The sequence below is a fragment of the Micropterus salmoides genome, unplaced genomic scaffold (assembly GCF_014851395.1).
Source record: "Micropterus salmoides isolate LMB-PRFRI ecotype aquatic unplaced genomic scaffold, ASM1485139v1 Ms_hic_scaffold_14, whole genome shotgun sequence".
Classification (NCBI taxonomy): Eukaryota; Metazoa; Chordata; class Actinopteri; order Centrarchiformes; family Centrarchidae; genus Micropterus; species Micropterus salmoides.
The window spans coordinates 6182900-6206378 of record NW_024040485.1 but is presented as its reverse complement, the minus strand read 5'-3'; the positions used below and the strand labels follow the sequence as shown (position 1 = coordinate 6206378).

Genomic DNA, 23479 nt, shown 5'->3' with positions numbered 1-23479 from the left:
GAGCCATAACTACTACTACTACTACTACAGGTACTACAGGATTGTGATGTCTCTGCTGTACTGCAGTTCTTATAATGGGGTTCAGACTATGGAGAGTTGGGCTGCTGTATTTTGATCCAAGAGTAGGATAACTTTACCTGCCATATTATGTCCAGTAATGGAATGATACTATACATTTACTTAAGTATTGTACTGAAGAAAAATGTGTAGGTCCTTTTCTTAACTTCTTTCATTTTTTGCTACTTTATGCATCTACTCCCCTACATTTCAAAGGCCAACATTGTTTTGTTTTTCTCCACTACAGTAGAGCTAGTTACTAATTACTTTTCAGATTAAGATTTTCCAAACAAAACCTACATTGAGCTTATAAAATATGTAACATTTTAGGTAAAACTATTCAACAGTATGTGGTTACGATAACTCCAACATGACCAGCTAAAACATCAGAACGCTTCTACTACATTAATACAAAAATAATAATAATTCAATGTTATATTATATAATAATAACAGTGACGGGCTACTCATCTAGTATAAGGAATACTTTTACTTTTTATTTGATTGTAATTTTTCTGATGATATCTTTTAACTTTTACATAAGTAACATTTTCAAGGCAGGACTTTTTCTGGATTAGCCCATTGTGACATTGCTACTTTTATATTCACATGGATGAAGCATTCTGATCCCTTAATGAAACATAGCAGTTAAATCCACCACTGTCCTATTTAGAAAATAACTAGCAAATGTCTATGAGTAAATTACGAGTGTATACCATTGTGTCAAATTGTTGATATTTCCCGTTTCTTTCAGGTGCTGCTAGATGTTTTTGTTGCTGTCCACTGATTATTGAGTGTCTGTAACGCAGTGAGGAGGGGAGCGCCGAGGTGACGTCATGGTGAACCACATCCACAGCAGCAGGAGGGGTGAGGTGGCCAGCCGCTGATCCACCGGTATCATGGCTTCCTAACAGGAGGGGGAAGTGATTGAGAGCAAAACAAGGATCTTTGTTGAATGCCCGACATATAATCGCCCTTTCCCGAACCTGAGCTTGGGACAGAGGGGCTGGGCCTCCCTTTTCGCCCCCCACGGCCGCTCCTGGGATCCAGGACATACTTTAATTTTATTTGTGAATTTCCATTCGTAAACCGTGGAAGATGGCCGACCCGGCGGAGTGCACCATCAAAGTGATGTGCCGTTTTAGGCCCCTGAACAGCTCAGAGGTGACCAGAGGCGACAAATACATACCCAAGTTTCAAGGGGAAGAGACCGTTGTAATCGGGGTGAGTTTTTTGGGTTGCTACCTATTCGACAACCCTCTGTCAGCAGTACGCCATTTTTTGATTGTCTTGTAGCTACGGTACTTAGCACTTAAACGCTAGCGTGTTAGCTAGCGTTAGCAAGGGTTGACCTGTTCACCGTTGCGTTGTTCCACTGGCCCTTACTTGCAGCCAACTTCTGGCGCCACCTAAACATTCAGTTACATGTAACTCGTGAGTTATTCGCTCTCCGGTTCGTTGACAGTCCACAGCAGCATTCAGTTTTACATTAAAAAAAAAACAGTCTTATTGCTGTTCTCCTAAAATGCCTCTACTCGCAGTTGCCCTGTCACGGCTAGCGAGCTGTCATTCAACAAAGCCACAAACACATTGGCTGGCACTGGTTAAAATGTCGCCAGCGTTCGCCTGCCAATCCTGCACGCTATTCACCACATTATTACCACTCCATTAATTAATACGTAGCTGTGCATCTGTAACGATAAAGCTATTAATTATGAACAGTTTGCGTCAGCATAAAGCGTAAGCCAGCTTTGATTTAGAAGTGGCTAACAGACTGTGGGCTAGCAGGCTAGGCCAGCTGGTAGTTGACAGATTAGCCGGCCTTGGCTAGCTGGCTAGTTTTAATACCATTGCTTAATTAAAGCTAACATTAGCTAGCTGACCAGCTGCCTACACAACCAACCCTTTAGTAGAGAGGTTTGAAATTACTCAAAGGATTGAATATAGCATAGAATGAAAACATGCTTGTTGGGCATAGGAAACAGACAATGGTAACGTCAAAATAATGTCAGTGGATATGTCAAATTAAATGCGGGTCAGTGGTATTCTCTTGGCCCTCAGTGACTGAATACTTTACAGTTAATAACCCAACAGGTTCAAATGCATATTCAACGTTTAGCGAAAATACTTAATCTGTTTTCTTTTAATATGCATGGTCAGTTTGGGATCAAACCAAAGTTTGTTGTCTTTGGTGTAATTAACCTCTAGTGATACAGACCCCTCCTGCACTTGATAAGGATAATGACATGGACATAGTTTCCACTATGACAAACGAAGGAAATGCCTTTACTAATGCTCTGCCATGTTACGGTACTAAATCAACAAATAATTTGTCCTGACATCAGTTAGAAAATGCTGTGCACTTGATGCTCTGTCATCTCACGATTAGACGTGTCTTAAAAAGACACTTTTTGTAAAAACAGGGTTTGTGCCATTGCGTGCCTGTATATGCACTTAAAATCATGCACTAAAAGAAACAGCGTGGTCTTTTCATGTTCCTCCATGACTGTAGTAATTAGGAAGCATAACAACGGCATTTAAGCCTGGCTGACATCACAAGTTTGTACATGCTAACTGTGCAAAAGCCAATGGGCTATCATTTGAAAACAATCCTGGTTAAACATTAGGTTTCCTTGGCGACCAACTTCTATTTTCTTTGTGGACTTTGGTGTCTTTGCTCACCTGAGAGAGCTTACAAGGCAATAGAAACTGATCTTGAATTCCTTTTATGAAGTTTCAAGATTTGGCTGAGTGGATATGAATCACATCCTTAGGTGGTGAATTTAGAATACAACTAGACTATTCATTTCCTGTCATGCAAAACAGAGAAGACCGTTGAATCTGTGGTGACTTCTTGAATACTTTTGCTTACGCTGACTTCAGGCCTTTAACTAATCGCATTGTACGGTCTGTGCCCGTCAGGCATGGTGGGGCCCAGCCCAGTTCAGAGTGCCAGTCATAGTGCCAAAATACCAGTGCACATTGTGAAGGACGCAAGTGTTGCAGGCCAGTCACCTCTGCTGATGTATCTGCTTCGAGAAGTACAACACGTACAGTGCTCTTAAGCAGCAGCACGGGCCTCCTGGGTATAATCCCCTTGTGTTTTCTCTCCTGGTAACCAGCTGTTCGACCAATCAGAGCAGACAGTTGGTCGTGCGCTGGGCAATCTCTCCGGGTGGGGAGGGTAATTATTATGGTGATGTACTTTGTTTTGCAGATGCTCCATCCATGGTGACTGACTCACTTAGCTCATATTTTTATCCAATTTGAAACAATCTAGGGCGTGGACCCTGTATAAGGGTAGCCTCAACAGCTGTGCTTGGCCAGTGGTGAAGCTGACCACGCTGCATGTTGTAAATAAGTCTTCACCATGGCAGGCCTTGGTGAAGCTGCCTTAATACTCACATATATTCATTGAGGGTCGCATATTCCTGCAGTACGCTCTTACTCAGCTGTGGCTCACTTTAAAGTCCTGCCAGACTTCTGCAGAAAAGGGAGGGAGATGTAGTTTCCAGATGAGGTAGTATGGGTGTTGTAATTAGCTCGGTTTGCCAGTGCCAGCAGGTGAATTATTTATGCATCTGCTACTTCCCACACAGTTTAGCATATAAAAGTTCAGGTCATTACACCATGCTTTGCAGTCACATGTGCTATTTGCATACAGTAGAGACGCCCGGCAATAACACGACTGAGCTACTTTTAGACCGCTTGGCGGTGGAGGTGCGTGAGAGATAATAGGAAAGAAAAGGATTAGAGCGGTAAATAAGTGTTTCTATTTACCTGTTTTCCCTAGCAGCACAAATCCAATTACATTTCATGCATCATACAACATGTATCATGTGGAAGCTGCAGAATAACTTTGGACTGTGTGTTACCATTTCTCCTGAATAACTTAGCCTGGGTGAGTATTATAACAAAGTCATCAGAAAGCAGGAACATGACAGAGCACTTATTAATGCTCTAACAATGCTTTTTACTGTAATTACATTTTCAGCAAGCAATCCCATTAGTCTGAGGTGTAGCTAACGAGGCCAGGAGCAGCAGTAACGATGAGGACTTTAAACTCGGGCTGTGCTATTGTTTGCTGACATTGTCTGGCAGCTTTGATAGTGGCTCAGCGCTCATGATCTGGGCAGGGTTAATTGCCAGCGTGTAGCTTGCCGGAGTGAATCATCAATGTCTTGGGATGCTGCTGGTCTGCGTTGCACAGAGGTGTGCTTTAGATGTGACCGTCTCTCGGGGGGGGGGGGGATTATGAGCCAGAGTGAAAATTTAGGACATTTCATCTGTTAGTATTCTGAATAATTCTTGTACTGTAATGCCAGGCAGTAATATATTTATGGTTTCACCATGAGTTATGAATGTGTTTATGGTCCTAAATGAGAAAGCTGTTATCGATGTCCTCTCCAAGGTGACACCAGCTGCTTAACAACGTTCTCAGCCTTCTCCTGCTCTTACAGGTGTCAACACCTAAATCTGACAATAACTAATCTATTTGCATTAACTAAGGCATGTATAAGTTTTGCAAAATGTGGTTTTACTTAAACTCTTGAAACAACATGCCACCCTCCCATCAGCCTGCGAAGAGATGAGTCAACTGGGACTTCAAACCTCCAAAGACAGTGTGCCATCCCAGATGAACCTCAGAATTGCTTGTAGCATCAGTTTTATTACCCTGCGGTTGCTTCTTAAATCCAGCTATTGATTGCTGTCTCTCTGGAGTTGTGCTTTAAAATTTTGACTGGCCCATGGGATATCACAATCAGCTACACTCTGGCTTTTCAGCCAGTGGTAAAAGCTCAGCATGTAGTTTAGTTAATTATGTGCTGAGATTGTTGGAGGGGAGTTCAAATGTGATGAGATAAGCTGTTATCAGGAGAGCTAACTTTCATAGGTTAACTAGAATGCAGGGTGCACTCTGGGTGAGGTATATTTCTATTACTAGTAGGTTATTTCTTTCTCTACTTTATTTTCCACCTTATTTTAGTGCATACTCACCAATGTGCTGCGTGTGCATGTGTGTGTGCGTGGAAAAGAGAAATGGAACGTCAGTTCTCTTTTCCCCACACTGTGTCTGCTCTGCTGACTTTCTCCATCGGCAGTACATTTTATAATGTCACAGAAAAGACACAGAACTCTTCTTTTGGATTTTTCCAGCCGCGATTCTGTTTTCACAGCAGCAGGTGCACCACATGTTGAAGAGGCTCATTAATGACGCAGCCTATCGAAACAATCAAAACCAACGTGGTACTGAATGACATCTGCACCAGTGTGTGTTCACTGTTGCTTTACCTGGTCCGTGCTTGTAAATATCACTGTTGTCCGTGTCTTGTAACGTAATACCAGATAAATGCTAAAAACGGGTCGCCAAATATACTATGGCGACCGTTAATATACCTGGGCAGTAGGGCTGCACAATTTGGAGAAAAGGCCATATTGCGATTATTGTGGACAATATTGCGATTCGATATTGATGGAACAAATGGTACTACGAGTCTACTAGCTTGAAAATGCACAAAGTACTGAGATTTTGAAATGTGTATTTCTCCACTTGAACAAAGTTAAACTATATTTATAACAATAACTAGTAAAACAGAACTAGAGGATATTGGCACACTGGCATCGTGATCTGGCTAAATCTGCATCTGTCCACTGCAGAGACACTATCCACAACCTGGAGGAGGAACTAGTATACATGACTAAATTAGTATATAACATTATAATATTAAATAAAGAGTGTAATGTTCAGTTAAAAGTATACTCTTAGTAGCCTATTCCAATAATGTATTAATCACTATTTTTATTGTAATTTCATATAATAGATTACTATTTTACCACTAGTTGAATATGAAATCCAGATACAGTAATTTAATTTACGTGGGTTGTTTTTATTTATTTAATCCTTGTGCAAGAAAAAATATATTGGTCTCTAATTTGTTAATGCTACGTACTAACTTGTCAATAATCATATTGTATAACATTTGAAAGTTTGCTGTAGCACAATAAACCTTTTTTTAATGTCCCGCCCCATTCAGGCTGTGGTTGGTCAGCTTTATGAAAAGTTAAAAATGTTGAACAACAAAAGGCACCAATACAGCTAATGCGAGCTAAACCCAAAACCTTATCTTTTCTTCTGTCTTACGGCTTCATCTGCCGACGACACGTAGGACTAACTGTGTCTGTCACAGAGCGACTGGAGCTCCGGCATTTCTCTCGGTGCTCCGGTGGCGAGTCCGATTTATGTTTTGAACGATTAGTGGCGGGGCGGGGGAGGATGTTATGGTAGGTTGTTGTCTTAAAATATACTGGCATACTGCTTATGAATAATTTTTCTGATTGCACGTAGGCCTATCTGTTTTTAGAGGCACATGTGAGAGCCCGGTGTGGATAATGAACAAACTGCAGTGCACAGAGAAGAGAGTGTGACCCTCACTTTGTGTTTTATTAAATTGCACCCATTTTGCGGTTATGTAATCGCACATTAGGGCTGCACGATATTGGAAAAAACTCACATTGCAATATTTTTCTTTTCTGCGATATATATATATATTGCGATATGAAAAAATACAGGAATTTTCATCAGATTACTTCAGTTGCTGTATTTGAAAATAATTAAGCACAAATTTGGACTTAATATTTTATTAAGATGTTTATTTGTTGAGGAAAAAGGACTGAAAAAAGTTTTTTACTTATTTTTACGTGTGCATATTTGTTGACAAAGTTTTATCATAATTGTTTTCAATGTTCTACCTCAGATTTGTGAAGTGATTCACTGTTTGTGTTGACCATAAAGAAAAGTTTAAACCCCAATTACTCATCAGGTTTCTTCAGCTTTCACTAAGGGGCAAAAATCTGCCTTTAAACTCGAAAGAAATAACGATTTGATACGTATCGTGATAATTATCAATATTGAAAGATATGAAACCTTTTTATCGTGATAACATTTTTGGCCATATCATCCAGCCCTACTGTGCATGCAGAGCCTGCTCGTCTCTCACTAGTTACAAACTGTGTTGTCAGTTGTATTATTTTTCTCTGTTCTTCTGTTATTCTTATATAACTTGCATATTTATATATTTCTACATCTTGCGATGATGATGCTCTGGCGATATAGTTTGCAGCCCTATCGGACATGACGAAATCGCGACTGCCATTGCGATTAGATTAATCATGCAGCCCTACTGGCCAGCCCGCCCATGTGACCTCTATATGTGGGAAACACTTCCATTGGTCATGAAGAATGCATAACATCCTGTCTGCTAAAGAATTTTTCTAGGGGAACACTATCTATTCCATGCTTGGTGGTGAACTAATGTTGAATGGCTTTTGTGTTTGTCACTTGGTGAAAGAAAGTAGTACACACAGATCGGTTTACAAAACGTGTCACAGATTATTATCGTGAATGAGGTTACACAATAATGGGGTTTGTTTCTATAGCTGTTACTCACTCACTCACTGACTCTTCTTCTCTTAATTCTAGGGCAAACCGTACATGTTCGACAGAGTGTTTCAGTCAAATACAACACAGGAACAAGTATACAATGCCTGCGCCCAGAAGATTGTTAAAGGTGAGGATTCACTTACTGACAGACTTATTATTTAGTGGCTTGTACAAAATGAAACCAGCCCAACCTTTTTTTTTTAAATCTTGACTTAAATACAAAAATACCCTTTGAAACCTTGCTTCAACAAGTTCTGTGCGGTGTCTTGTAGATGTCCTGGATGGATACAATGGAACAATCTTTGCATACGGGCAGACATCATCTGGCAAAACGCACACCATGGAGGTGAGGACAACTTGTTTATTCATTTATCTTCGAATGAAGTGCATTTTGTTTTCGAATCGAAACCTTCACATCATTACATTGAATTTATTTGCTCTCTGTTTGCAGGGGAATCTCCATGACACAGATGCAATGGGTATCATCCCCAGGATAGTGCAAGATATCTTCAACTACATCTATTCCATGGATGAAAACCTGGAGTTTCATATTAAAGTAAGCAGTCAGAGGGTGCAAGCTGTGCCGCCACCACCAGCGGAGTAGCAGAATGCTGCAGCAGTTAGACAGCAATGTCTCTCTGCAAAAATAAAATAAAAAATTGAATCCAACACTTCAAACTCCACTTTCAGATGATAAAATCCGAAATTTATGGCTGACCAACACAATAAAAACAGAAGTTGTGGGTGCAAGCGACAAGCTTCGTATTTCCTGTGTAGCAGTCTGCCATTACTAAGCATTTTTCTCGTGATGGAGGAGGCTGAGGTGTAACATGATGTGCTGCATCATATTTCCTGACTGGCTCTCCAACATGTCTGTTGATCTCTACTCTTGCATTACAACACATGGCCAAAGTTTAACTCTGAATATCTGCAAGGCAAGAAATAAATTCAATTATTGAAGGAAAGTAAAATAAATAAATAAATTAGTAAACATGCTCAAAACACCTCCCCACATAGTTTTTTCCCCCTCTGCCTCTTGGGTTTTTCCTTATTTGTAATAATTAAAAATGAATGATATATTTGTCTTTTGTGTATTAAAAAAAGTAAAACAAAATGTCTTAATCTTACTGTGTTGCTGTTTTTTCCTATGCAGTGAAGAAGGCAACCTCTGATTTGTATTTTGATTCTATAATTTGATCTCTTAGCTAGATTGCTAAATAATGAGGTTCTTTCTCTGTTCACAGGTTTCATATTTTGAAATTTACTTAGACAAGATCCGGGACCTTTTGGATGGTAAGTGGCTACTGTGGTGCAGTGAACGCTGTACTCCTCGTCTCTCCTAGTTGTAACCGACACCGATAACAGACAGAACGAGCTGCTAAACGCCTGTGAAACATCAAGACAATTAAGAGCATCTGTGTGCTGAACATGATGGAGGGGCGTGTTAGCTATAAACGCACTGACTTACTGATTTTCTTAACTGTCTGTCTGATGGGTGTCAAATTGAGCTACAGAAAATGAAAACTTCTATAATAAATACTAACTTCTAAATATCTGTTATATTGTACCTTAAAGATCCCATTTTACCCAGTTCATATGATGTTGCTGTTTGCAGGTAAATTTAGTTCAATAAAAGGAAAGTTATTAAATTAATTTCAAGATTGTCCCCCACAAATACTTGTTGTACTTGTTATATAAACCTGCTAAGTGGAAGTCTTCCTGTCTATATACATTTTTAAATGTCAACTGTGTGAGGCAGTAAAAGATTTGTACAGTACCCCACGTGTTTCCCTGACACCTTCTTTCCTCTCATCTCCAGTGTCCAAGACCAATCTGTCAGTGCATGAAGACAAAAACAGAGTACCCTACGTCAAGGTGAGACCTAACCTCCTGTCACATGTCAAGTATCCGGTAAAACTTGTTTATGAAGGCCAATAATCTCACCTCACATTCTACTGTTCTGTAAAGGGCTGCACTGAGAGATTTGTCTGCAGCCCAGAGGAGGTCATGGATACAATTGATGAAGGCAAATCAAACAGACATGTAGCCGTTACAAGTAAGATACCACCCTGTTGTTTTACAGCAAAATGTCTAACAAATCTATTGACCATTAAATGTAGATTTTGCATTTTTGAGGCTGATACATTTAGACTACGTGGGTTTCATTTCTCTTTTAGACATGAACGAGCACAGCTCCAGGAGTCACAGTATTTTCCTGATAAACGTCAAACAGGAGAACACCCAGACAGAGCAGAAGCTCAGCGGCAAACTTTACCTGGTGGATCTGGCTGGCAGTGAAAAGGTACAGAGAATCAAAGGAAAGCTTAAACCATCAGATGTCTTTGATTTGGCATAGTCATTATTTTGTGATTTAAGTTTTTGGTAAACCCATTTCCCCTGTATTGTCTTACCTGGGTTGGGTTCAGAGTTTGTTCTTTGCCTTAAACACTGCGCAGCACCTTGTTGAGGTTATTGTCTGTGTCATTTTCAGGTCAGTAAAACAGGAGCAGAGGGAGCTGTGCTGGATGAAGCCAAAAACATCAACAAGTCTCTGTCGTCTCTGGGAAATGTCATCTCTGCTCTGGCTGAAGGAACGGTCAGTAACTCTGCTTCAACTCTCTTTCCTTGTAAAGGCTTTGGTATTGTTTCTTATTGTTTTCTCTGGGTTGTTTCCCCCCTTGGTGGGATTCGTTTGGGCAGGCGTGAAAAAAGTAATCACACTCCAGTGCAGACCAAAACATCCGCACCAAGACCCTTGAGAGGAGGAGGTCTCGGTCCGGTCCCAAATGAACTCTGGAGTGATGGGAACGTGATCCGACCCTACTAACATAAACTACCCGTCAACACATCACATTTAGCGAACACGTCTTCGGTTTAACATGTTGACAGTTAGCATGTCTCAATATTAGCTTCCTTGTTCTGCTCAGTTGGCTGAAGGCAGCTCGTCGTCTTTGGGGAAGTGTGAAGTAGTATTTTCAAGACGTTACATTGAAGTGCTTTTGGCATTCTGCTGGTATCGTCTTTCCTGGTATATTTGGTTTTGGTTATTTGTGTGCATAAAGAAACTGAACCAGCAATAGGTGTGAAAACACCATTAAATCTGTGCGGGGAGTTATGGCGATCCATTTGTTGAATATGTGTTCTGTGGGTTTTGGTCTATTCATTTTTACTGTGTGTACAAGTGAATAATCTGGTGAGATAATTGAGTCCTAATTGAGGTTACTGTGACAGCTAATCTGCCAGGCCAGTTAAGCTTTAATCTTTACATTAGAACATAATAATGTTGCTACAACCTTGTGATGTTTTTATCGCATTTTGAAATTACAGACATTACTGTTAATGTAGCAGACATAAGGGATGTCTACTGTTTAGCAGCTGCACAGCCCAGAGCTAGGTGTCCATCTGGAAAACCAGCAGCTTTGTCAGTTATTTTAATGTGAATGGGCCATTTTCAGCCATCTACAGGTCCTTTGTGCTGCAGAAATAACTTGAGCAGATAAAAAACTTTCCTCCAAGCAGTGTTTTGTTTTAGCCGCTTCATAGTGATTTCACACTTTTCACTTTAATCAACAATTGGTTAGTTCTAAGGTCCCTTCGCTCTGTAAACAACCTAGGGCGGACAGCTGCTGATATAATTGTGATGGTCTGAAACAAATGAGCTATTGTACTGAGTTGTCTCACTCCCGACTGTGCATAGTGGTGCCTAAAGATTTAAAGCAGACTGCTGCTGCTGCTTGGCTGTATTTATCAATACCCGCAATATATCAAGTTTTCGTTTAGCTGCTGTCTAGTTTTGCTAAACTCATGAGAACTGTAACTGAAGCCATAACATCCTGTTGGCTCAGTGCTGGTGAAAGCACAGGCCTCTCCTTAGGTTTCAGGGCAGCAGCAGCATGTTTAAGTGTTTGTTCCTAGCTTAGAGACTACCATACTTTTATTTTGTATAGTTTTCCTCTGGGGACTGCCACAAAGGGTATTATTGTAAAATAGTTCATATGAGTGTATTTATCCTTGTGATGCTATCAGAGGTGTGGGGAACCGTGATTTGCTTTGTAAGAGGTGTTTTATGTCTTTGGCCAATTGATGAGATTTTCTCCGACTCTGTAGGGTCCACTAGATTCAGCTCATTTGAGGTCTGCTCATTAAGTTTTCCGCTATGTATTTTTGTGTACCCTAGGCCTACATCCCTTACCGAGACAGCAAGATGACCCGTATCCTGCAGGACTCACTAGGTGGTAATTGTCGAACCACTATAGTGATCTGCTGCTCGCCTTCCTCCTACAATGAGGCTGAAACCAAATCCACCCTCATGTTCGGACAAAGGTTGGTAGGCGCAAACAAGCCACACTGCTCTATTCAATTACTTCAGTTTGACATAGAAATACTATTTAATTGTGATCCCCATTTTTTCATTAATAATTTTAAAAAAGAGTGTAGAAAGGGTTCGGAAAGCCATATGTGTAGTAATCATTGTCACAGTTGGTCAGTGATGGTTCAAGCTTTCATCCTTTCATGGAGTGGAATAAAATCTGTTCTTTTCTACATCCAGAGCAAAGACCATCAAGAACACTGTCGTTGTGAACATCGAGCTGACGGCAGAGCAATGGAAGCAGAAGTATGAGCGGGAGAAGGAGAAGAATAAGACCCTGAGGAACACCGTCACCTGGCTGGAGAACGAGCTCAACCGCTGGAGGAATGGTGAGGACATGGACTCCACCTTATTCCTTATTCCACCTTATTCGTTTTGATTCTGTCTGTTGCAGTTGTGGTTCCAGTGCATGCTGCAATGCCAGAAGCAGATTTTGCATTACTTTCCTACTTTAGGAAGCATCAGTACACTTGTTTGTATGGGTGTAATGCATTAACACCCAGATGTGATGTTACTTGTCTCTTTGTGGTCACAGACTGCGAACTACACATAATTTGAAAGGCCAGTTTTGGCAAAGAGTGTATTGGGGACAACTTAGTGGGGTTTTGTGTGTTTTGTTTGGGTAGTACAAATACATTTTTTTCACACCATCTGCTCATACTTAACGTGTGTGTGCTCCCGCCTCAGGTGAGAGCGTGCCAGTGGAGGAGCAGTTTGACAAGGAGAAGGCCAACGCCGAGGTGCAGGCCCTGGACAACATACTGAACGACAAGCCGGCCTCCACGCCAAACGTGCCGGGTGTTCGCCTCACCGACGTGGAGAAGGACAAGTGTGAGGCTGAGCTGGCCAAGCTTTACAAACAGCTGGATGATAAGGTGAGGGAGAGAGTTTGTCATAAAATATCAAAATGACACATGTAGGTTATTTGGAGGGAAATGGATCCAATCTGTAGAAAAAAGAACTAACATGAAGATTAGCTAAAGACTGATTGAGTCCTTCAGACGTCCCTCTTCTGCCTCAAGCTTCCCATTGAAATGAGATTAGGGAGAATCAAGGCAACTGTTCGATTCCTACGTCTTTCTGCTGTTCTTCGTGTCGTAGGCCGCCAGAGAGATTCTCATATGTAAATGTTAATCCATAATATGTCACGTACTGTTAGATGTTCCGTTGGCTGGTCTGACAAAATGCATGGATGCTACACCCTGAAGAACGAGACCACTTTGAGAATTTACATTTCGTAGTTGGTGGATGTCTTTGAGCCTGATTTGACTGCCAGTCTTACAGTCGAATCTTCGCAGAGAATTTCTTAGTTGGAGGACACCCCTTGTATATATTTACTTTACAGAGGTTCATCAAGTCAGATAATGCTGAACTCCTGCTGATTTTCAGATTCAAAGAATAGTGTTCCTTATTTTGTTTATTTATTTACCTAAGAGGGAAGAAATTCTCATTCACAGCACTGTACATCTGCAATGCTTTCTTTAACAGTTGTCTGTCACCTTGGATCTAGTGTCTCCAGTGATGCCTACACTTCCTGGTGTGAATACTAATGTTGCTTTGTGTCTCTGTACTTTACAGGATGAGGAAATCAATCAGCAGAGCCAGCTGGCTGAGAAGCTGAAGCAGCAGATGCTGGACCAGGATGAGGTGAGTGCTGGAGGTCCAACAGGTGGAGGGAAGGAGCAGGTGCAGAGTCAACTCTTGATCTTTGTAGTTTCAGAGGTGTGAGGTAATACATAAGTAGGGATGCACCGATGTTCGTGTTCGGCCTAATGAGTTAAAAGACCGAATAAATTTTACTGAACATTATTGTTATGTTGACATGTCGGCATTGTGGAAGCATTTTAAAGTGTCTGAGAAAGACACAAAAATGGCCGTTTGCAGACACTGTTCTGCTGAATTGTCTTGTAGCACATCTACTCCATCTGTGGCTGACTTCTGAGAGAAGGCAACAAACGGTCTGACCCGCTTTGAGTGTTTCTGTCACTCTTTTGTGAGAAGGCATCTGGTTTTCAAAATAAGGTGTCTAAACATTATGGAAATAAGATTTCATTATATTTACAGAAAGTGTAAAACATATTACATCTGTCCATTTAACGTAAATGGACAGATGGACCCAGCCACCATAGTCTCTCCAAATCCTGGGAAACACTGAGTAAAAAGCACGTTTTGATTATTTAATTTATGCAATGGTAAAAAAAAAAAGTCAAAGTACTTGTACAGTATTCAGCAAATATTTTCATTATATTCGGTTTTGGCTTCGGCCAAGAATTTTCATTTCGGTGCATCCCTATACATTAGGCTTTCAGAGCTTGCACACTTTATTCATCAAAACATTATGAGTTCCTGTTTACCTGAAGTGAACGGCTGCGTGCATCTATCATCTTTTAAATACGAAAAAAGTCAGGATGATGGGATGTGTGTATGATGTAAAGTTTTTATTTATCCATATTGTAACAAAAAGAATAATGTCTGTATCCCTTATGCATTTGAAAACAAATAACATTGTTGCGCCTCTCTCTCACATTTGCAGCTTCTAGCCTCTTCCCGCCGCGATCATGAGAACCTCCAGGCAGAGCTGAACCGCCTGCAGGCAGAGAACGAGGCCTCCAAGGACGAAGTGAAGGAGGTGCTACAGGCTCTGGAGGAGCTGGCCGTCAACTATGACCAAAAGAGCCAGGAGGTGGAGGATAAAACCAAGGAGTTTGAGGCCATTAGCGAGGAGCTTAGCCAGAAATCGGTGAGCTGGAGAGAGATATCAGCATGCGTGTGCCTTTTATCTGTCCTGTGTTTTATGCAACATGCAGCACTGTAATTCTACTATAGAGGGATAAAAAGAACTACAGACACGCTTGCAGACTTGAATGCACATACTTACTGCTGCTACAGCAGAGCTGAGTATATTTCAGTCTCAGGATGTGCCTTATGTACAATATGTTAGATTTGTACCGGACAAAATAGTGGCACTTAAAATAAGTATCTTGCCATTGGGGGATTATGTAAAGCTGCACCGTTGACTAATAAATCCTTGTTAATTAGTAGAAATTAGTCCTTGTTAGTTAGTAGAAATGACAAGAAAAAGAGGAGAAAATAGCGTTGTGGTGTTTTGAAAACGATAAACGAGTGACAAAAAGTAGAATCCACACACTTTTCCCACATTGTTTTTTTTATTTTCTGTTACTTTTTTCCTCCATTGAAAACGATAGAACACACTGAAATAAAGAATGAATGTTCTCTCTCTCTCTCTCCCTCTCCCCCTGCAGTCCATCCTGTCGTCTCTGGACTCTGAGCTGCAGAAGCTGAAGGAGATGTCCAACCATCAGAAGAAGAGGGTGACCGAGATGATGTCTTCTCTGCTCAAAGACCTGGCTGAGATTGGCATCGCTGTGGGCAGTAATGACATCAAGGTACTGGTCTTGTGCATGGTTACACTATGGCTACAGTAGCAGCACCAGCCTCTAGGCATCCAGAGAGAGAAGAAGGAATCCTTGAACAGAAATAAAAATATGTTGAAAAGAATGTTTAGGCCCAGTGACTAAACATCATTCATATCTAGTACAATGTCAGTTGAGATACTCTGTTGATCAAATGCACGAGGATCTCTTCACCTCACTTCTTCCTCCGTGTGGTCATGTCTCCTCGACCTTCCTCTTCTGTCGTTCCAGCAACATGAGGGTGGCAGTGGCATGATAGATGAGGAGTTCACAGTGGCCCGTCTCTACATCAGTAAGATGAAGTCAGAAGTGAAGACAATGGTGAAACGCTGCAAGCAGCTGGAGAGCAGCCAGTCAGAGAGCAACAAGAAAATGGACGAAAATGAGAATGAGTTGGCTGCCTGCCAGCTGCGCATCTCCCAGGTACGTAGGAACTAACCACAAGCAATGTTGTGAAGTGAAAATGTAGTTTCATTTGTGAATCCTCATAAAGTTTGTATGTATAAACATCTGTTTTATTTCCTCTCCAGCATGAGGCTAAAATCAAGTCCCTGACTGAGTACCTGCACAACGTGGAGCAGAAGAAGAGGCAGCTGGAGGAGAACGTGGACTCTCTCAATGAGGAACTTGTCAAGCTCAGCGCTCAGGGTATGTCACTATTCGAGGACCGACCAGTAGATATATACGCAGTGACACCAGCGCTCACTTTAATTCTATTTCTATTCTATTGAAGGCAAATAAATCCTAACAGGACCTGTGGATTAAAAGTTAAACAGCCTTTCAGGTTGTTATCCAACTTGAAAAACTTGCTAGTTAGGTTTCAAAAACTGATCCTCAGTTGGAACCGGCTCAAAAATTATAAAAACTGGGCACTGATTACGAAACACTGTTTTCAGTTCCAGTCATTGATTCCTGATACTGACGTATTGTCTGTACAGTAAGGCAGACCACAGCAAGTGCTAAAAGGTATGCACAAGACTGCAGCAGTATGGAATAAGGTACTAATAATATAGTACTAAGTCTATAAAGGTCTGAATCAGCAGGAAAAAAATCAATAAGTGAAATACTAACTCCTAACTAATTCTCATATTCTTAGGGTTCAGTGAAGACTAAAATCCCTCTACTCCCATCTCATGACAACAAACCCTGTGTTTATGTTTTACAGAGAAAGTCCATGCTATGGAGAAAGAGAATGAGATCCAGACTGCCAATGAAGTCAAGGTATGTTCCTCGGCCCTCTTAAACAGTGGTGTGCAGTACAGCTTTGCAGATTCTACAAGGAAGAGAAAATGTATTTAAAATTCAACAACAATTCAAAACTCTGAATTTGAATTTGCATCCTAAATAAAAAGGGTAGCTTACATCTTGTTCCAGATACATTGTGTAAAGAATCCCAACATGCTAAATGTTTTGTCAACTTTTGCATAAACTTCACAGTATGTTGGTCTCTTTCCTGTGTTTTTGTAAATTATTCTTTCAAATAAATGGTATTCAAATGTGTGTGTGTGTGTGTGTGTGTGTGTGTGTGTGTGTGTTTTCAGGAAGCAGTGGAGAAGCAGATTCACTCCCACCGTGAAGCTCATCAGAAGCAGATCAGCAGCCTGAGAGATGAGCTGGACAACAAGGAGAAACTCATCACTGAGCTGCAGGAGTAAGACTTACATTTCATGGTCCCGTTAGAGATGTAGTGTGTTCACACAGACACAGATTCTGCCAGGAGGTTCATATAAACATGATGCTATGTTGCCTTTTCCAGTCTGAACCAGAAGATCATGCTGGAGCAGGAGAGGCTCAGAGTGGAGCACGAGAAACTCAAATCCACCGACCAGGAGAAGAGCCGCAAGCTGCACGAGCTTACGTACGTCACACACACACACACACTGACCACTGGTCACTCTTTTCACTCCGTTGAGTCAATATGGTTCTGGTTAATGGCCAAATACAATAAATGTGCTGCTGCTGTACAGCACCTGTTTACTGTCTGTAATTTCATACAAACTGCACTGTGGTGGATTTGAATTGTTGTTGTTTATGTTCAGGGTGATGCAGGACAGAAGGGAGCAGGCCAGACAGGACCTGAAGGGTCTGGAGGAGACAGTGGTGAGTTCATTTAAATCAGCTGATGATGAAAAGCACTTCACTGTGGCTCTGTGTCGTATCAGCTAGTGGTCTTGAATCTCTCTCCAAGTAGAATTTCATGTATGGTTGAGTTCTTGTTTACTGGTTGTATTGACACATTGCTGCAAGTCGTAAATGCCAAATGCCAAAGGAAATATCAGAGAAACACAAGTCAGACCAGTAATTTCCACTACATGTCTTTCATCAAGTTTTTTTTGTCGATTCAGCAGTATTTACAGTAAATTCATTATAATTACAATGAGTGTGAGAATTTGGAATTCAACACTCTGTAGTGAGCTTTTAAAAACAGGAACATCTGTTCACATTTGCTGTTGCAGTGAGTTTCTTACATCTAAATTTAATATATGTTGTGTTTCATTCTTGCATCTAACACGTCTTTTTCCTCTCAAGGCCAAGGAGCTGCAGACCCTGCACAACTTGAGGAAGCTCTTTGTCCAGGACTTGGCTACCAGAGTGAAAAAGGTGAACTGCTTATGATGTTTATTGTGTGCTTACCAAGAAAATCTCTTACGATTGCAATGAGTTGAGTTTGTTTAGCAAAAAACCAAAAGCATCAAAATTACACAGTAGTTCTGCCATGAACAGCAAAGCTGGCAGAATGACTGAAGTGGCACAGGTTAAATGATTAGGTTCCCTTGTGGGTTACTGAAGTTTTAATGCTTGTGTTTTATTTGTTTCGCAGAGTGCTGAAATGGACTCAGATGACACAGGTGGCAGCGCAGCACAGAAACAGAAAATCTCCTTTCTTGAGAACAATCTTGAGCAGCTCACCAAAGTTCACAAACAGGTAGGATTTTAATGTGCACACCAAGAAACAATTCAAAGAGTCTTTCTGTTTTAGGATTTCACATTACGCTTGTCTGATTTTTCTCCCTTTGCATCAGTCCTGCTTTTTTTCCCCCTTCTTGCTCTCTCTGCCTTATTTCAGTTTGCTCTCCCTTCTTCTCCTCGCTCTTATCTATCTGCCCGTTTTCCCCCTGTGTAGACTGAAGTAGAAACTTAAATGAAGGAAATGAATTTAAAACGATGTAAAATTGTCTCACAGCTGGTACGTGATAATGCAGACCTGCGCTGTGAGCTTCCTAAACTGGAAAAGCGTCTTCGTGCTACGGCTGAGCGGGTCAAGGCCCTGGAGTCTGCTCTGAAGGAGGCCAAGGAGAACGCCGCCCGCGACCGCAAGCGCTACCAGCAGGAGGTGGACCGCATCAAGGAGGCCGTCAGAGCCAAGAACATGGCCAGGAGGGGACATTCGGCTCAGATCGGTTAGTAGGGCTGGATGCCTACAACATTTGGCATTTTCTGTTATATGTAAACTTGAAAAGACTTCCCAAATTCTCCACCACCTACCTGATTGTCAGTTGCTTTCTCTGACTTGCGGTTAGATTTTATGTGTTTTTCTCATTAGACTGACAGAGGAGATCTTGGAAAACAGTATAATTACTTTCTTTGCCTGAAATCAAATGCAAATCTCCCCGACATCACAAGCACTGATGACTTCATCTGAAAAGGCTAATCCTCACTCTCCTCTCTCTCCCCTCCCGTCTCCAGCCAAGCCTATCCGGCCCGGGCAGCAGCCAGTGGCGTCTCCCACCCACCCCAACATCAACCGCAGCGGGGGAGGCTTCTACCAGAACAGTCAGACCGTGGCCATCAGGGGAGGAGGCAGCGGCAAACCAGACAAGAAGTAAGCGGAACACTGCAGAAACCAAGAGACTGCGTCTAGAAGCTTTTAATATTCTAGGTTTCTGTATGATGTGTTCAAGGATTCGCTTTGTTACATGTCATCATCCCCTCCTTAATTGCTCTCTATGTTTCCACTGTAAACCATCCCGTTAAAGCCAAATGCCATAACAATCTTTAAAAAAAAGTAAAAAATAAAATCTCTGAAGATAAAAGAGCATATATAACTGCCCTCTGTTAAAGTTACATTTGTTGTTCTCTGCATCTGGTGACTGACAGAGTGATAGAACCAGCTGAATATACAATACTTCCATTTTTATAGCAGTTTTTAAAACATGAAGTGAACAAACTTCTTTTACAGAATAAGAAAACGTCAACAAAGGAAGAATAAAACGATAAAGTTAGCGTTTACGCAATAATGAGGACTCATCAATAGAAGAAATAAATACAGAAATAAAGTTTTAAAATGTTGAAAGAGTTATTAAATGCTCATATGTATTAATATTCAGGTTTTCCTTGTTTCGCTTAAAATGAAATGAGTTTGACGTGTGTGTGGAGAAAGTATGACATTCACTAACAACATCCTTTTCTTTCTGTTCATCTGCAGCTGAATATAAGCGGGCTAGAGACGACCCCACTGAAGAAGCCGATATCACCCCCCACCCACCCCCCGCCCACCCCGACAACCTGTCATTCCATTACAGTGAACAGGCTCCCCGTCGCTGCTTTGGAGCCACGAGGGAGTTTCTGAAATATAAATATATATATAAATATTCCTGGCCTGTACAGCTCCAACCCCCACACCTCCACCCACTCCCCCCAGTTCTCATCATGACTTATATCTTTTTCTCTTAACTGGATATAATTAAAAAAAAGACAACCAATTTGATTTACAAAAATCAAGATAATATTCTTACCCACCGAACCAAACACAGTCTTGAGCGCAGCCTCGACGAGCGAAACCGCGCGCACCTCAAATGTGTAGCTTCGGTTTATGTTTTGCACAGTCTGTCGTCATCAGTCGTTGTCGTGCGAGTAGTTCTGCACTGTGCCAAGCTGAATGTAAGGGGTAGCAAGATCTGAAAAAATAAAAACAAACAAATAAAAACACAACCTAAAAATAAAAAAAAAGGAGACCCTACCACAAGAAATAGCTTGATCCTGTAGGCTAACCTCTGTACATTTCATCATTACTATTATTGGTTGTTAACCACACTTTTCTCTGGATAGATTTTACATGCTTCTTTAAGGAAAAAAAACTACAAAAAAAACTGTACGGTTTTGAATTGACTAGATGGCGTTGAGCACTACTGTTCTGTCCGGTCTTGTACAGATGTAAAACTGGCACTACTGCACACGCTTCCCTGGACAGAGAGAGGGAGAGAGAGAGAGAGAGAGAGAGAGAGCTGTATGGAAATAGGGGAACGGCTAAAAAGAAGGATTAAAAAAATGCATAGCCAAGACGTGCAACGGTGTACTGTAAGATGTATTTAACTAAATACCTGTGGAGGCCAATTGTTTTTATCATTAAGTTAAAATAAAACCTATACTCGTTATTGGTGACTTCATGAGAAGGATGTGAAGAATGTAGAAAGGAAGGAAGAGAATGATCCGGTTAACACAACAAACTTCCACCTTTTAGCATAGCCCATGCTAAGTAGCTAAATGTACTGTTTTTACTTCTCTCAGTGGTTAATAATGCTGTGTTTATGGACGCTATTTATATCTCTCTGCACATTGGAGCACATAGACTGCCGGCGTATAGGCTGAGGCCGCACACACAGCGCTTGTCCTGTCCTAGCTGGGTCGCTGTCACTCACTCATCTCCAGGACCGTTTTTTTTGTTTTGTTCTGTTTGATCCCTGTCCGTATCATGATTTCTTTTCAAGGGTGCCTCGCTTCAATAATATATATATTTTTTATGTCTTCCCTCACGCCCTTTTAGTTGGTTCTCATAGATTTAGGACCTGTAACTGTATGTGCCCCCTTGGTTGTAAATTTGCAGGAAGCAATATGTTTTGCTGGGTTCTATGTACTATACCTCTTTCACTGCTCCGTAGATCACATAGATGCATATTTGAAGGGGAACGGCGGGCGGCGGTGTAAAGTTGATGGGTCAGACCCTTGCTGCTGATCAGCAAGTCAGGAGAGCAGGGTCTAAAGTTGCCCAACAACCTTCTGTCATCATCTGCAGGAAGTGTTCATTTAACTTAATCTAGCCAGGGGGTGTAGAATTTACTTTGTTTTGTTGTCTTTGTGGTATTTTTTTTGTGTCATTTCATGATTTTCTTTTCTTTTTTCACTGTAATTCCCACCACAGCTTGTTTTTTGTTTTGTTTTTAATTAGTTTTAACCCTGTGATGAAGCCCCAGTGCATTGGCAAAGAGCTTGGAGTGGCTGTAACCCCAGCATGAGAACACTAACATCTTTTGCAAGTGCAATATACTGTAGAATACACTGTCTGTCAGGTGCAATCAAGCGGTGCTTGCAGCAGTAATCATGCCACACAGAGTCAAAGTCTTGCCTCTCTTCATTGTCAGCTTGTGATCCGCTAACTTTTGGTTCTCACTGTATTTTGTCAATGAGGGCTTCTTTCGCTGTCCTTTCTGAAAAGCTGGAACATGATACAGGAGTTTTTCTGGACCATATTCTAAAAGAAAGAGTATCTGCTACTGTACTGGACAGTAAAATCGCTGTCGACGACGAGATGGGCGGGCTTTACTGTCCAGCGCAGTAGTAGATTTTCAACTCAGTTTCAGCTTTTTAGAAATACAGATCAAAGGAACTTTGCAAAGTACATTTTTGTCTGAGACTAGTGGAACAGATTGAGCTGGTAAAAGGGGTATAGGATTTTGTCTTTTTCTCGTCAGATGTCATACTAAAACCTGTTATCTTGTAACAGGATCATTGGGTTTAAAAGCACTTCTTCAAAATACCTTCACTCAGAAAAACACTCCATATGTGGCTGTTTGACTTGGGGGGGAGGGGGTCCAAAACTCTGTAAATTGAACTGAAAGCAAGTAGTATTAAGTACTTTCTACAGTCTGCAGGGAGGAGTAGCTCCCCGGTATTTATGACAGGACAGTGTTTGGTGTCTATCGAGATGGTTTATTCCCTCTGTGTAATCTTCTAGATTAGTTAAGACTTTGCAGCATGGACCTCAAAATGTTTATCCTTTGACCTTGCACCAAAACTGGATATGAAATGGGGGAAAAAAGTTAATAAAAAACAGCAAAGAATATTTGTGTTGTTGACCTAAATTGAATTTTGCATTCATTCTAAATTTAAAAAAAACAAAGTGTAGCCACTTTTTTTATTACTGTGTAATAGTTGGTCAATTTTTAAATGGACAGTTTTGAGGATCCATCAGTGGACAAGGTACTGGATCATTCCTGGAGAACTGGGGCACAAATAGCAGGGCTCTGATATGGACAGAGATGGGAAGTTCATGAGATCACAGTTTTGGATTGATTGCATGATGTAAATGTATGTGTGATTAAATACTTATGAGAAAACACTTGCATCTCTCTGTCCTTTTTGTGTTTGGTTGTTTTGCAAGAGTGAAGCGAGAACAGAACAATACTGGGGCATCATGCTTAACAATGGATTTTCTGAAATCACTCGGATGAAGTTAATCTTGAAAAGTTTATTTTCAGAAGTCATGCACACCATATGGCCAATATTTCTCTGTACTTTTGGTTTGGGATTGGCCACTTAGTTCCAATTAAATTAAATCTTAATGCTACATCTTATAATTTGTATTTAAGACAATACTGTGCTTCCAACTTGGCAATAATTTGGGGAATGTTCTTTCTGATTTCAACTTGCTAATGGCCCTGTATACAAAACCAGGTCCATAAAGAAATTGTTAGGTTAGGTTAGGTGTGGAATAACTTGACTGGATTGCACAGATCCTGAATTCAACCCCATCCAGTAAACTAGGACACTGAGCCAGGCCCAACATCACTGTGGAGCCAGGTTCCAAAATTTGGTGGAAAGCCTGCAAACTAGAGGAGTGGATTCTTCTTTAACAAAAAGATGTTCAGCATTTACACGCAGGTGTAAAGACATACTTTTGGCCATGTAGTATTGATCAGGTTTGTGGTAATCATTTTGTTCCCTCTTGCCTTGGATTTATAAATAATTAATTGTTTTACATTATGATGTCATGTTTACTTGTGTGGACCACAGGCAGAGTATTTGCTACCTTGGTGGTGGCTAATGGTACACAAATAAATAACTAAATCTTACTTAGCACAAGGCCTACCTAGCCTGGATTTGTGTGAAGGTAACAAAATCCACCTAGCTACCCGCACCTCTGAAGCGGTAATGTATTTGTAGTTCTACTTTATAACCGTCA

At 41.0% G+C, this 23479-nt stretch overlaps 1 protein-coding gene across 1 annotated transcript; it reads left to right on the top strand.

The window, feature by feature from the left end:
* The first annotated feature begins 917 nt into the window (after positions 1–917).
* LOC119901720 (kinesin-1 heavy chain) lies at positions 918–22636 on the top strand. Its single transcript, XM_038717338.1, has 26 exons — positions 918–1280; positions 7537–7624; positions 7770–7843; positions 7949–8053; positions 8742–8790; positions 9317–9372; positions 9466–9553; positions 9675–9799; positions 9989–10093; positions 11675–11820; positions 12047–12195; positions 12554–12741; positions 13445–13513; positions 14400–14606; positions 15130–15273; positions 15532–15723; positions 15831–15948; positions 16466–16521; positions 16842–16951; positions 17057–17158; positions 17340–17400; positions 17830–17901; positions 18122–18226; positions 18485–18701; positions 18988–19123; positions 19727–22636. Exons 1-26 carry the CDS (start codon positions 1155–1157, stop codon positions 19728–19730), a joined length of 2892 nt encoding a protein of 963 aa, XP_038573266.1. The 5' UTR covers positions 918–1154; the 3' UTR covers positions 19731–22636.
* Positions 22637–23479: the final 843 nt, after the last annotated feature.